Genomic DNA, 13,824 nt, shown 5'->3' with positions numbered 1-13,824 from the left:
GCAGAAGTCTGGCCCGGGACCTGGGCTCAATTTCCTCGGACCTGATAATTCTCGCCTCGGTGCCTAGTCTAATCATGAGTCCCACTCTGCAACTCTGGGCAATATCTTGCTTAATCTCTACAATGGCCCCAACAACACTAGGATGCCTGGCTTCACCTCGGGGGTGCCCAGGAGTGGGCACTTCACTGGGAAAGGCCAGGAAGGGTTCCTTAGCGGTATTCGTACAAGCGCCGAGATGCCTCCGGGTAGTCGTGCGCTATATACAAATACGTAATTATAATTTATTTTATCATTTGTCCAGTACCTTCATCAAATTGTGACTTGAAACAGGCTTTTCTGGGGGAGGGCCGTGGTTCCACACAAAAACCCTGCATCGGGGAGTTGCGTCGCATATAGCCTACATGGTATCTCACGCAGGAAGATTTGAAGCTGACAAAGTATTCATGGCAATGAATCCTTCTTGACAATAGTCACCTCGCCCCTTAGAGATAGTGGAAGAGGGGACAAAATTGCGATGTCGCTATGCAATCTGTCTATTGGCAGCTGTACATTTTTTGCCATGCACTGGATCTGTCCATCATATTGAAGATTCCTGAAAGCCCTCACTGACAACATTGAGGTTGTGTGTTTACTGGAGACTTTGTTAGATCGTGCCTAATGGGTAGTCTGTGGATTTAGCTAAATTGGGAAGCCTGTGAAAACCTGCTAAATATTTGAAGGGCCCCTGGATCGTATCACTCTGGATCTTGGAGAAAAACAAGTCCCTCATCTGCATACGAGACATTCTGTTATTGACCATGCCCTTCCTTTTCGTCATTGTGCTCGAGCCACTTGCCTTCATGCTATGTGAATTCCATTCACATGAAGGCTCTGCATTTACCTTAGATAAACTCTTGTTGTCCGTGTATGCCAACAATATCCTTCTTCTCTGTTGGAAAACCTGAAGTAGATCTGACCCCAAGTGGAAAATTGTCAACTTGGAGAAGGGAACCCCATCAACAAGTACTTGATGTGAAGGTTAGAATATTAAAATCTCTCCAAAAATGGCTTCATACATTAATTGACCTTGCCATGGTGGCCAAATGTGGCATTCACCCCTGTTGTCCTCAGAGCTGCATTGTTATACATATGTGACCTTATTATGATGCCTTGTTGCAGTTCCCCGCTCCAAGGGGCAGCCTCCTGAGTCCCTTATTTTAGCAGTTAGGATGCCAGACCCATTATACAGTCACCAGAGGGTGTAGTTTATGAGTGTGATGCGTACGTGTACATCCTGTTTAACACAAATGGTCCACTGCCTACCTCCTCCTAATTAGCGGGTGATCTGGAGGTATTTTGCCCTGGCTATCTGCTTCAACTGGAGAAGCTGGCTTTCCTGTGGGTCCTTGCTCTCCTCTTTCTTCCTTGCCACTGCTCATTTGGAGTTGTGAACTTACCTTGGTCATTCCACCCTCCCTTTTCAATGCAATACATCAGCTCAAGCAGGCTCACCAACACTGCAGAGCTGGTCGGTCTAGTTACTGGTTAGAGCGCTGTACTCCCCATCTTGGTCCTTTTAGTGGGATAGATGGATGGAATGAGGCTCCAGCTGAAGAATTCCTCTCATAGTTACGCCAAAGACACAATCTGTATCTCCTGTAGTTCAAACTGACCTTCTCTACTTATGATAGCCTGCAATAATTAAGAAATGCTGGAAAGGGAATAAATTAAACCTAGTCAAAGCTTGACTACCTTTCATTAGGACCCTGATCAGACTGTAAAAATGTGTTATAATTCCACTCTAGCTCCTGTTTCAGATCATCACAATCTCGATATATAGCATCTATTTCAAACATAGATATCACATAACCACTTATAATCTTATTTCTCCACATTTTGTTGTAGTTATTCAAACTTCCTATACTGAGGCATAAAACATTCGGGTAAGCAAAGTAGTGGTAACCTTTTTAGATCCAGTGGCCCCGTCTTTAATGGCTGGCTATATTTCCATGTCTGATTTTACTTCCAATTTATACGTGGCTGCAGCTTTTGGAAAACCTTTCCCTAGGCCTGATTGTGCTAGAAGCATTCCTTCGGAAGGCAGACAAGCAAGAACTATGAGAATTGGAGAAGTGTGGAAGGACTCTGTTTCTGTGCAGTTGGGGTTGTGCTATACAAATACCTCAACATACAAAAGCCATACAATAATGCAATTTTTCTGTGTTTTTCATATCTGAATGAGGTCATGACATTTCTCATTATGTTTGTTAATAGTATTACAACAGTCTGGACAGTCTTTCACTATCAGAAGTGGTGGAGTTAGTTGAGACTACTCGTGAAACCGTTGATGATGTATGGAAACAAACAGAATATGACGCCTACCCTGAGCCACGAATGCACCATCTGTTGGACATAATAGGTATGTTGAGAGTTAAACGAATATATTTGTGGTACAGGTAAACTGTTCACTTTCCAATACTGGTGTCAATAGCAAATTGGTTTCCCTCCTCTGAACGTGCTTATAGTAAATCCAATTCAAACAAAGCGAGTATGCATTACCAATCTGACTGTTTAAGGACATGTGGGAGGAAAATGTTTCTCAGTTTTTTTAAGCATATGTTTGCTAAGTAACTAGAAGTATGTTCTTGTTGTTTGCATATTCTGGGCTTCACTTTCCTTGCATCTGAATGTGGAGCAAAAGAGTGTTGGTGAGAGCGGCAGGTATCTCCAAATATCTCCGAAGCAGTATGAAAGGCATAAGCAATCAAAAATACAGAACTTGCTGTTCTGCTCTATCTAAAGTTGGAAGAAGGTCTGGGGTTTACACAGGCAGGAGGACCTCTGCTTCCTTCCCCGAGAACCTTTGACCTGTTGTCCCATCTGGCACGGGGGTATCAGGTTGGAGTGACACTCCCCCACTTTATGAAGGATGGGGCTTCGATCAATCGTTTTCCCCTGTCTTGGGCTGGTATGCAAGGCATAGCGGTCTTAGGTAGAAAAAACGTACAGTGGCCCTCATGCACGTTAGGGACATTTAATTGGTTTTCAAGGAGTGAACTGCTGGTTGAAAGCTTGTTTAATGCAAAGTGGGCATAACAAACAAGGCGCAAGTTCTGAAAAGTTTCAGTGCTTTTAATATAGCCTCCTCTGCGATGGGTCCGCTGGAGGCACAGAAGTATGCAGTGCCCACCACATGGACCAAGGCCAGAGTTATGTATTTGAATGAGGCCCATTGTCTCTCTCGGCAAAAAACCTTGTATGGTTGTTCTCTAACTTACCAACAATGGCTGATTTTTCCAACCCACTTTAATCTATCAATCCTTGATTAAGTCCTATATCCAATTACTTAGCTACGTTTATATTCTATAAAGATTTATTTTCTCATAATCAAAACTAATATTATTTTTTACATTTATTCTCAACTAATCTAATAGGGAAAATAGACATAGTACCAAAAAAACCAAGATACAAATTCCTCAATTTCTAAAATTCTAGAAATACAGTAAATCTGTATACAGACAATACCAAGGAGTGTTGTAGGCACCATTAACAATTTAAGAGGCTCTTTAACGTACAGAAGGGATTGTAAAAAATAATCTTGAAAACATTCAACAATACTTTTTTAATGTTTTACTCACTTATGAAATTGTTTTGCAAATTCGTTGCTCAAGTGGTCCAACTCTTTTTGGCCACAACTGACAATATTTGAATGTAAAAAAGAATCATATCACCTTTAAGAATTGTTGAATTAACAGTCCGCATGAATGAGGAACTAATTTATGACCTAGAAGATTGTTCTTTGATGGTCAAAGAACTGATGGTGGGAACAGAGGGTGGAGTTTAGGGGTTGAAAAGGCCACATCTCAATGACTACTGCTAAAGTAGATGTACATATTGTATCAGTCCATGCCTGATATTTACATGCTACACTGTTTATTTTTGCTTTTGTTACGGATGGTAAATTAAAGAAAAAATTGACAAAAAAGAACGTATTGTTGCATTGATGTCACTTTTTAGATTTTCTGTTAAAACACACTAGACTTTTTTTGAACAGTGTTGAGTATCATCAAGATAACTGTGTAATTCGCTTCATTACAGCTTTAGAGGTGAATGCCAAGCCCCATTTCATTGAAGACCTACATTAGAGAGTTATTAAATAGAAGCCAGTTACCAAAGCCCTGTTCTCATTGGGTCAAAATATAGCTATGCAAACTGTATCTGCAACAATTTCAAATACAACCAATGATGCAGTACTTGAGCAGGAGCTTTCAAAAAGGTTTCCGTCCTCGTAGAGCCCTGGTCAGCTACAGCTTGCAGCCTTGCCCCGCTGGAGGAATCTGAGCCCCTTGAAAGTGCATTGTACAAACGTAGAAATCTTCACTGGACAATGAAGCCAAAAGGGACCGTCCTTGAGCACAAATTTGCAATACTCCCACTCTGAGCTTTTCTGCCAAAAGTCAATGGCTTCACAGAATCTAATCCGATGGTTATTCATTCAGCAGTATTTAATTTGAGCTGGGGGGTTCCAGTGCTTGGCAGCGGCACTTAGTTGTCAACACCTGCACTTATGACAGCTACCACCTGGTGGCGCTGTTTGTGTTATTTAAAAATGAGCAGAACACCAGTTATTAATTTATTATACAATAAAAACCACTAATACCTGTCGCCCAAGCCTTTCTTATAATTTTTGGGGGCCTCAAATGGTCTGAATTGTCACACTTATACACAGGTGCAGCGCTGTCAAGGGCAGCGAGTGGTGCAAGCTGCAGTTGCCTTATGACGAGGCCCCTGGCACGTACTATTTTTTTTACAAATTAAGCACTACTATCCGACTCATGGAGCAGTTCTCAGCCACAGTCTGCTGCCTTGCATCGCCGAGGATATTTGATTTACAATCCAGAGACTAAGCCACAAGGTAAAATTTCCGGCTGGGCGAATCTAGTTCCCGTAGCCGGCCCACCCTCCTTCATGGCTGATCTTAAATCACCCCTATGTCCCGATCATAAGCTAAACCAAATGGCTAGGAAGGGGATCATTTACAACTAAATAATGTAACTAAATATTTGTGTTTAGAGATCTATAACGCCTTGAACAGAATCAGGAATCAATCCAATGTCTGATATTGAGGATTAGTGCAGATAACTGAGCAATAAATGAAGAAATAGGTGTCGCAGCAATGTAATTACGACCAATTGGCTTTTATTAAAGCAAGAGGTAACAAGGGGTTCTATGAACAACAACACCATCACTCTCAGATATATTTTTTCATTTAATTTTATTTTTTCCGTGTTTTCATTGAAAACTTTTTCAGAGGTTCTCTACATTAACTGTCTACTACTCTTCGTCCTGAGGATGTTATCCGTTATTCATACAACAGGATACCGAAACTTCAACAAACATTCCACTACTTTTATTTAGATTTTTTTTTTTTTTTTTTTTTAAGTCCTCGTTGTGCATCACTTATAGTAAGGGTTTATCGGGGTTACCCATTTTTTCCCTTCTAAAAGTAACCTGTACCTATCACTGTATGTGGACCATATGGGAAAACATTTAGGGGCCCCTTACTTCCCATTACTATTGTAGAAGGTTGTAATTCTGGGTCGGTTGAGCTAGCCATCATGGCTACTCTAATAGGCCTTCAATCCTATTATGTGTTGCTTGCACTTAATCATAGGATGTACTGATAAAGAAGACGAAACCAGAAGGAAGAACACAATAAACCATAAGACATTCTTAACTTATATACCCCGAAAGTGATTTTTCCACAGTTCCCAGAAAGCAAATTTTTTTGAAAATAGTTTCTTTTTTCAATCTAAATTATAGGTTCTAAGCACTGAAGATAGCCACTCCTCCTGAAGCGGAGCTATTGGCATGATCCATTTTACACATATCTCTCTTCTGGCTAATAAAATTAAAAGAAACACCAGACTCTCTTCCCGTTTTGTTAATCTGTTTGCTGATGTAGACCCGGACACCCCAAAAAAGACCACCTCCATACTCACTGTTAGCTGTTTTCCCAAAACCTCTTCTATGGTCCTACCCACCGCCTTCCAGAAGTCCTCGAGATGGGGGCACTGCAGAACATATGCAGGTCATTGGCCTTCTGTAAGCTGCATTTTGGACAGGACTTCACCGTAGATCCGCTGAATTTTGATAGTTTTTCCGGCGTCCAATAAGCCCTGTGGGTTGTATATAAGTGGTTTCTTTTTAATGCCGCAGATGTTACTATTGACCAGCATTTGCTCATAGATACTTGCCATAACAGGTTTGTATCCAGCGTTGGCAGATATTTCCCCCAAATTCTCCTCGGAATCCGAAATTCTTCCTCCCCTGATGTTATGAGGGCCCAGTACCAGAATGATAGCTCTTTCTTGAAGGGCTTCTCCAACATTTTGCTTTCTAGGGTTGTATTGCCTGTTCTGGTTCCTTTAACTGATTTTGCCCAACTTGAGAGTTGATAATATTTAAACTTAGCTAGAGAAAAGTTCGTGATTTCATTTAATGTTTCCCAGTCTAAGATTTTATTCTGGTATAGAACTTGACCCCATACCGCTACTCCTGCTGATTTTAGGGGGAGCGACAAAGAATCTTTAAGACATTCCGGAGTACTAGGTGATTCCCAAATAGGAGCTTTATCGCTGTGAAGGGGGATATTCACAGTCGACCTGATGCAGTACCATAATTTTGCAGCTGCTCTTAGAGTCTTCAGCGTAACTTTTTTGAAAAATTTCGGGCGACCGAATTTAAAGAGGAAGTGACTGGTGTTATTTGTCATTATTTGCATATATAATGGATAATTTGCATATGGACCTAACAAGATTCTGTTATTTTTAAATTGGAAAGCTCTACAGTATTCTAAAATGTCTGGGGTTGCTAATCCACCCTGGTTTTTTCTTCTCCTTAACACCTTCAATGCTATGGGAATTCCCCTGCTGCGCTGACTTTGGACCTTTTCCATTAGTTCATGCTGAGCTCAGCTCGTCATGAGTGTAGCAGCAGGCTACTGCATGACGAGCTGGGCTCGTCATGAGCGTGGAAGGAGTTATTTTAGTCCAAGCAATTCTGGGTTTTTTCGATGACCAAATGAAACTTGATAACTCTCCCTGGATTTTCTTAATAGACTCTCTGTTGAACTCAAGCGGGATGGCTCCGAAGATGAATGTAAACTTCGGTAAGACTGACATTTTAAGGATGTTTGATTTACCCAATATAGACAACGGCAGACTACTCCATACTTTCAGCAATCTTTTAACTTCAACCTGGACTCTATGGAAATTAATCTGTGGAACTTTATCTATATCTTTAACTACGTCAATACCCAGGTATCTGATTTTTTCTTTGTTATATGGGCTCAAGAAGACCTCGTTCCAAGTCATAGTCTCTGTTTTAGATTTGTTAATTTGATAACCTGAGATTTTCCCAAAGTTAATTAGAGTCTCTTCTGTTGCTTCAAGAGCTTCTTGAAGATGAGATGTAAATATCATTAGGTCATCTGCATATAGTGCTACTTTTTTATGCCAACCTTGATGTGAAAAGGGGGCAATGGCTAGATGATTCCCAAGACACTCTGCTGCTGGTTCCATATATAAGTTGAATAACAGCGGGGATAGGGGGCATCCCTGGCGAGTACCTCTCTGTATTAAAAATTGATCCGTTAGCTCCCCATTGATTAATATTCTGTCCTTCGGAGTATTGTAGATGTTTTTAACCATATTCAAGATGTTAGTTCCTAAATCACATTTTTTTAATACTTCACTCAGGTAGAGCCAGTTGACTCTATCAAATGCTTTTGCTGCATCGATAGTGATTATAGAGAGGGGCAGCTTCTCGCAGATAGCAATATCTATAGCTCCAATAAGCTCGTGAGTTAAATCTTGCAAATTTCTACCTGTCACAAAGCCTTTTTGATTAGAGTCAATTAGGGAACCAATCACACAACCAAGTCTTTTTGCCATTATTTGGGTAAAAATGTTGTAGTCGCAATTTAAGATGGATATAGGACGATAGGATTCGCATTTCTAAGAGTCTTTACCCGGTTTTAGGGGGATAGAAATCGTTGCGTCATTCCAAGAGTCAGGAGGATTGCAGTTTTCAAGAAAAACTTTGTTAAAGAGAGTAGTAAGGGGGATGACAAGAGTATCTTTTAAGTTAATATAAAGCTCATTTGGGAGGGCGTCCGGACCAGCAGCCTTACCTCTTTTTAAGTTTCTAATGACTTCCTCAACTTCTAGATTTGTGATTTCTGAATTTAATTTATCTTTCTCTTCTTTAATTAGTTTTGGGATATTTTGAGCCTCTAGGAATATGTCAATCTCTTCCTTAGATTAGTTACAGTCATCAGAATAAAGATCACCAAAAAAGGCTAAGAATTCTTGCTTTATAGTATCTTCTTCTGCTCCATTATGTGTTGGGTTACATGGGTCTATAAATAGAATTTTGTTTCTAGACCTATCTGTTCTTATTTTCCAAACCAGTAATTTTCCGCAGCCCTCCCCATATTCATAATGTGCGAGCTTGCTACATTCCCATCTTTCTTTCAATTTATCTTCTAAAATTTCTGAGAGCCTATTTTTTAGATTAAGTCTCTCTGCTTCCAAGACTGGCTCTTTTGGATCTGTAAATATTTGTTGGTCTAATGATAAGATGTTTTCTTATATATTTTGTATTTTTCTTTTAAGCTCTCTCGATTTATGGGAGGCTAGGTTTAACAGAGTGCCCCTAATCACCGCTTTATATGTATCCCAAACTATGTGTGTTGGTGTCCCTTCATTATTGATCTCAAAAAAATGTTTTGTCTCCTCCCTGAGTTGGTTGACAATCTCAGAATTTAAAAGAATTGAGCGATCCATCGTCCTCCTTGAAGATTTCACTATATCCTCTAATGCGACTATCATTTGTACTGCTGAGTGATCTGAAAGGTGAGCAGGGAGATGGGCTACTTTTAAGGTTTTTCCAGTAGGCCCTGATCTATTAAGAAGAAGTCAATCCTAGACTGTATCCCTAACTTCTTGTTCTTTAAAGAGAACTTCTCTTGACCATCACCCTTCTTTTTCTAAATGTCTATTAAGTTCAATTCCCTTTTATAAATTTTCAGCCATTCTCTCATTTTCGGGAGGTTAGTTTGTTTCCCCTTTGGGTATCTGTCAACTTTGGGGTCTGGTATAATATTAAAATTTCCACCTATAATGATGGGGCCTGATATTGTGATCAGATTGGAATATAGTGTTTGAAGGGGAGAAGGGTCGTCCAAATTTGGACCGTAATAGCCAACCACAGAGAGGGTTTGGTTAAGTAATCTAATATTAGCTATTACCCACCTTCCTTTATGATCTATTTCTGAAGACTCTATCCTTGCTCTCAGAGATTTCTTAAATAATATAGCTACCCCCTTGATAACACATTCTTGGTTCGTGCATATATATGAATCCAACCAGTTCATATTTTTCACTACTTCCTCCCATTCTTTCTTTAACAAATGAGTTTCTTGCAGGATTATGATCTCACTATCACATGATTTTAGGTATTCAAAGATCTTCCTCCGCCTGCTCTTGGTGCGTAGCCCATTCACATTCCAGGTAGTTATCTTTATTTGTCTCATATTCTATTTCATTTTTTTCTCTTGTTTTGCCTGCCCCAGAATTTCTCCTTCCTTCTATATCTATTGAGTTGTAGAGGACATTTTTTAATTTTTTTTCTCCCTATCTTGCTCCCTTCCCCTGTGCATTTTCACCGCTTTATTTTTCTTTCTTTCCTTTTTTTAGTATATAAGTTAAAACTAAAGTGAAAATAGTGAAAAGAAACAAAACCAAAGTGAGAAGATACACCCACCCTCCATGGGGGAACCTTCCTGATTCTCCTTTGGGCTCTATTCTTGGCCCACTTTGAGCTCCTTGCCTCTATTTAATTCTACTTTTAGGTCGCTGCCACCTTTTTCCTTTTCAAACAGTTAAGTTTGTATGTCTATACTTGGGTCAGTGATTGCATTTTTATCTGATCTCGTATTTGTTCAATTAAGGATTCGACTTCTTTTGGATCTCTCATATTGGGCATTTTGTTCTTCCACATTATTCTGAGGGAGGCTGGGAATTTCATTTGGACAGTGGCGCCTAATGTTTTTAATTCCGGCATCAACTGACCCAGTTCCCATTGCCTATCCTGAGTCACTTTTGCGATGTCGGATCTGATTCTAAAGGTCCAATTATCCTTGCTGAGATCTCCTACTTTCAGTGCCTCACTCAGTATTTTTTCTTTGAGTGTGTAGGTCTTAAAATTTATAAAGATTTTCCTAGGGTTTTTTCTTTCCTTTGATTTACCGAATGGATCCCTGTGTACCCTTTGTATATCTTCTGTAAGACCTTGGGTTTTACTCCAAGCGAAACACTCCTCTAGTAGGAATACCACAAGGTTTTTTATGTCTGAACCCTCTTTTCCTACAGGAACATTGAGCAGTCTGAGGTTGTACCTTCGAGATTGATTTTCCAGCGCTTCCAGTTTTTCTTCAATATTTTTATCTTTGACTTTCAGAGCTCTTATCTCCTTCTGGGTTACTTCAGCATTTTTATTTAACTCTTCCACCACCTCTTCCACTGCTTTGACTCTCTCTCCCAGTGCATTCATCTTAACATCCAGCAGCTCGAATCTTTCTTGTATCTTGTTTTGGTTGTTTTCCGAGATCTCAAACCTTGATCTGATTTCTTCCATCATCTTTTCTAGCAGGGTATCTGTACTGCTTTGGAGTCTGTCCGGGGCGAGTCTAGAGTCCGAAACTTGATTTTTAGACACAGTTATTGACAAGTCGGTGGACGCGTTTCCAGGGAGGCTCTGTGCTGAGCTATGAGGCGGAGTTTTGTCTGAACTGGGTGGCAAGCTTCGGGATGGACTAGAACTTGGGCTAGAACTTTGATTTTGAGAGGAAGTAGGCATCTGCGTAAGTGCGGCATCCACTTCATCTGTCCCCCCCTCCGCAGCTCCACTAACTTCATCAATTGTGCCGGGAGCCAGGTTATCCTCCATTTCCCTTCTAGACAAAGCTGTTTCTCTCTGTTCCTCATTTTTCTCCTTATTATAACTTTGACTTTGTATTTTAAAATACGATCTTAATGATGGGGTAACTTTTATTTTGGAGGTCTTGCTTTCCTCCCTAGCCTCTAGACTGTCCACTGTATTTTTCTTGTTACTGCCTTTAGTCGTTTGAAGCTTTAAGGTTTTGCGGGTAACTTTCTGGTAATCCTAGGGACAACTGGTTGTTTCGTGATGGATGGAAAATCCGCTTTCAGAAACTGTCTATTCCTAAGGCAGTAGGAGGACCTACTTTTATTATCAGGACTTACCAAGGGAGCCCCTTCACCCAATATTCTCTCACTTTGTGGTAATTGTGGTAATTCTCTGGCTGTGGCTTGTTGAGACTCTTTATTAGAACCCTGAGGTTCTCCGGGTAACTCACCAGGGGGGTTTTGCCCTGACTGTAACTCCCTCCTTTGTTTTTCACCTCCTCCCCCCCCCCTTTAAGACCTGCGTCGTCTATACAGGCTGGGGGTTGGTGTAATGCCTTCACAAGAATCTGACTTGGCCCCTCCACCTTTGCTGAAAGTAACCTCTCTATGGAATTCTTACCTTGTTTAAAACAAGATAGAGGTGTCTGGACTATCAACCGATCTGATTGTGTAATAAGTATTGGGGCAGGCTCTTTATCCAGTGAGGGTTCAAAAAGTAAATCTGCACCATAAACTACAGTGAGGTTCTTTATACCAAAGCTCTTTACCAAACCTCCAGCACCCCTGAGTACCTCGAATATCTCTAAGCATTCACTTCTACCTTCGCCTGTCAATTTCTGTTTATTTGGGACAGAAATGCTTTGTGTGCTCCATGTAGCTTCCCTGGCCTCCTTAGCTTTCTTAGCTTTTCCCCGAAAAAAGATCGAAATCCGTCTTACTGCCTTCCTGCAGCAGCGTTGGGCTACACGGGCCGCCTCCCACCGAAGACCTGCGAGTTGCACCCAGAGCTGTCGCTGCCGCTATGGAGATTCTGTGAGGCACTACTCTCCTGCCCTGCGCTCGCCGCTGTGCTCTGTTCACGGCCCCCAGCGCCGGGAGGCATCCCTTATCAGCAGGTGAATTTTTCCGAAATCGCGGGGTATAATTTTCTTTAAAATAATTATCTTTGCTGTACCTCCGTGCTTTCCGTGCTTTTCCGTCCCTTCCGTGTTTTCTGTGCTGTCTCCTCTCCAAGCCGACGCTGCACGCTACATGCTCCACTGGTTTCACGGGTCCCGCAGAGGGGTAAATAATAATCCTAGTTTGGAGTTGTATGAATCCGGCTCGAGACTTTGCTACATAGTTTCACTGATTCTTGCACAAACTCTTCTCAACGAGAAAAAAGGAACATAGCCGCCCAACTCGGCTCCATTCACGACGTGAGGCAAGGAGCTCCAGACCGGGTTAGCGTCCGGCCGCCATACTTTTATTTAGATTAATGAACATTAGAAATACCCTACACTACAGTCATATGCGCTCCAGGAATGTTCCTTGTATTAAGAATGGATTTCACTTCTGTCTCAGTGAATCGATGTATGGAAAATATGTACAAGATTCTGGATAGTTATGCGATTCTTGTTGTTCATATAACCCCTTGTTATCTCTTGCTTTAATACAGACCAATTGATCGTAATTTCATTGCTGGTATGTCTGTTTATTGTTCTCTTCTCTGCATTATCCACAATATCAGATATTGAATTGGTTCCTGTGAATTTTGTTTAGGGCGTTATAGATCCCTAAACGCATAATTATTTAATTACACTATTTTGTTGTAAATTATCCCCTTGCTTGCACTTTGCTTTAGTTTATACTGGTAGCCATATTCACAAGGGTTAATTGGGTCCCCCTCCTCTTTTATTTCAGGTGCTGGAAGGTACTATCGAATGACTGCGTTTTTGCATTTTAATACTTTTTTGACACTATTTGTATTTAAAACTGTAAAAATTCTTAGATTATGGGATTTTTGTATTTTTGGCGTCATTTATTAATAGGAATGTGATTACTGGACCGAACAAGAATAGTGACATTATTACTTGTGGTGGACTACCTTCCGCCTCAACTAAGAATCTACTTTCTCTCAATTTAACATTTAATTTAAAAAGGAAGCGAATCTTCTCACTATGAAAGCTAGTAAAGAAGGTAAACAGGCCGTGAACTCATGAGCTTAGTCGTAGATTACCTTTCTATAATGTATGAAATGAGAAGCACAGCATTGGCAAAGGCTAGCGTAGCTCAGGCAATCTGCACAATACCTTTAATGCGTATTTTGTAGTAAATGTCTTTAATATTTTTCACTGAAAAGCAAGTCTGGTACTTGTTAATCTACATGTACCCAAAATACCAATGAATGGTCTATATTGTAATCTATCTCTTATTCAGTTTTGCAAGAAACAACAATAATAGGCATTTACCAATTAGCATTCTTCCTGTACCATCACTATTCGTTCATCTTCTGTGGCCTATTTACAATGAACATATTAATTCCCCTGGGGGCGATGTGCCCCCTCTTTTCCTTTTCATCTACCTCACAGTCCATCAAAGATGACTATATTAACATTTTAGAATCATATTTCAGTGCTTGTATAACACTTAGGGTCAAATTAGGAGTATGGCGGTCTTTGACTGCCAGACTCGCGGTGGCGGTTCTACGACCACGGTATTGCAATGCAGCCATTGGGACCGCTGCGCAGGCTGCGCCAGGGAATTTCTGTTCCCTGGCGTTGGCGCAGCGGACAAGGGTATACAGTATGCAAGGCTGGACCGCCACGGTCCCCCAAGCTATTTTAATTTTCCCCACTGCCAGCCTTTTCAT

General features: G+C 40.8%; 1 protein-coding gene across 3 annotated transcripts in view; it reads left to right on the top strand.

Annotated features, from left to right (window-relative positions):
• The window catches only part of DYNC2H1 (dynein cytoplasmic 2 heavy chain 1), a 1,560,829-nt gene that overhangs the window by 27,090 nt on the left and 1,519,915 nt on the right, over positions 1-13,824 (top strand). For all 3 annotated transcript variants that reach the window (XM_086935265.1, XM_086935264.1, XM_086935263.1), the window contains exon 5: positions 2,254-2,398. In XM_086935265.1, the coding sequence (XP_086791391.1) occupies positions 2,254-2,398 (145 nt within the window). The remainder of the gene's footprint in view (positions 1-2,253; positions 2,399-13,824) is intronic.

This window comes from Lissotriton vulgaris, chromosome 8 (assembly GCF_964263255.1).
Source record: "Lissotriton vulgaris chromosome 8, aLisVul1.2, whole genome shotgun sequence".
Classification (NCBI taxonomy): Eukaryota; Metazoa; Chordata; class Amphibia; order Caudata; family Salamandridae; genus Lissotriton; species Lissotriton vulgaris.
The sequence above is the reverse complement of the archived record's forward strand: the minus strand, read 5'-3'. Positions and strand labels throughout refer to the sequence as shown.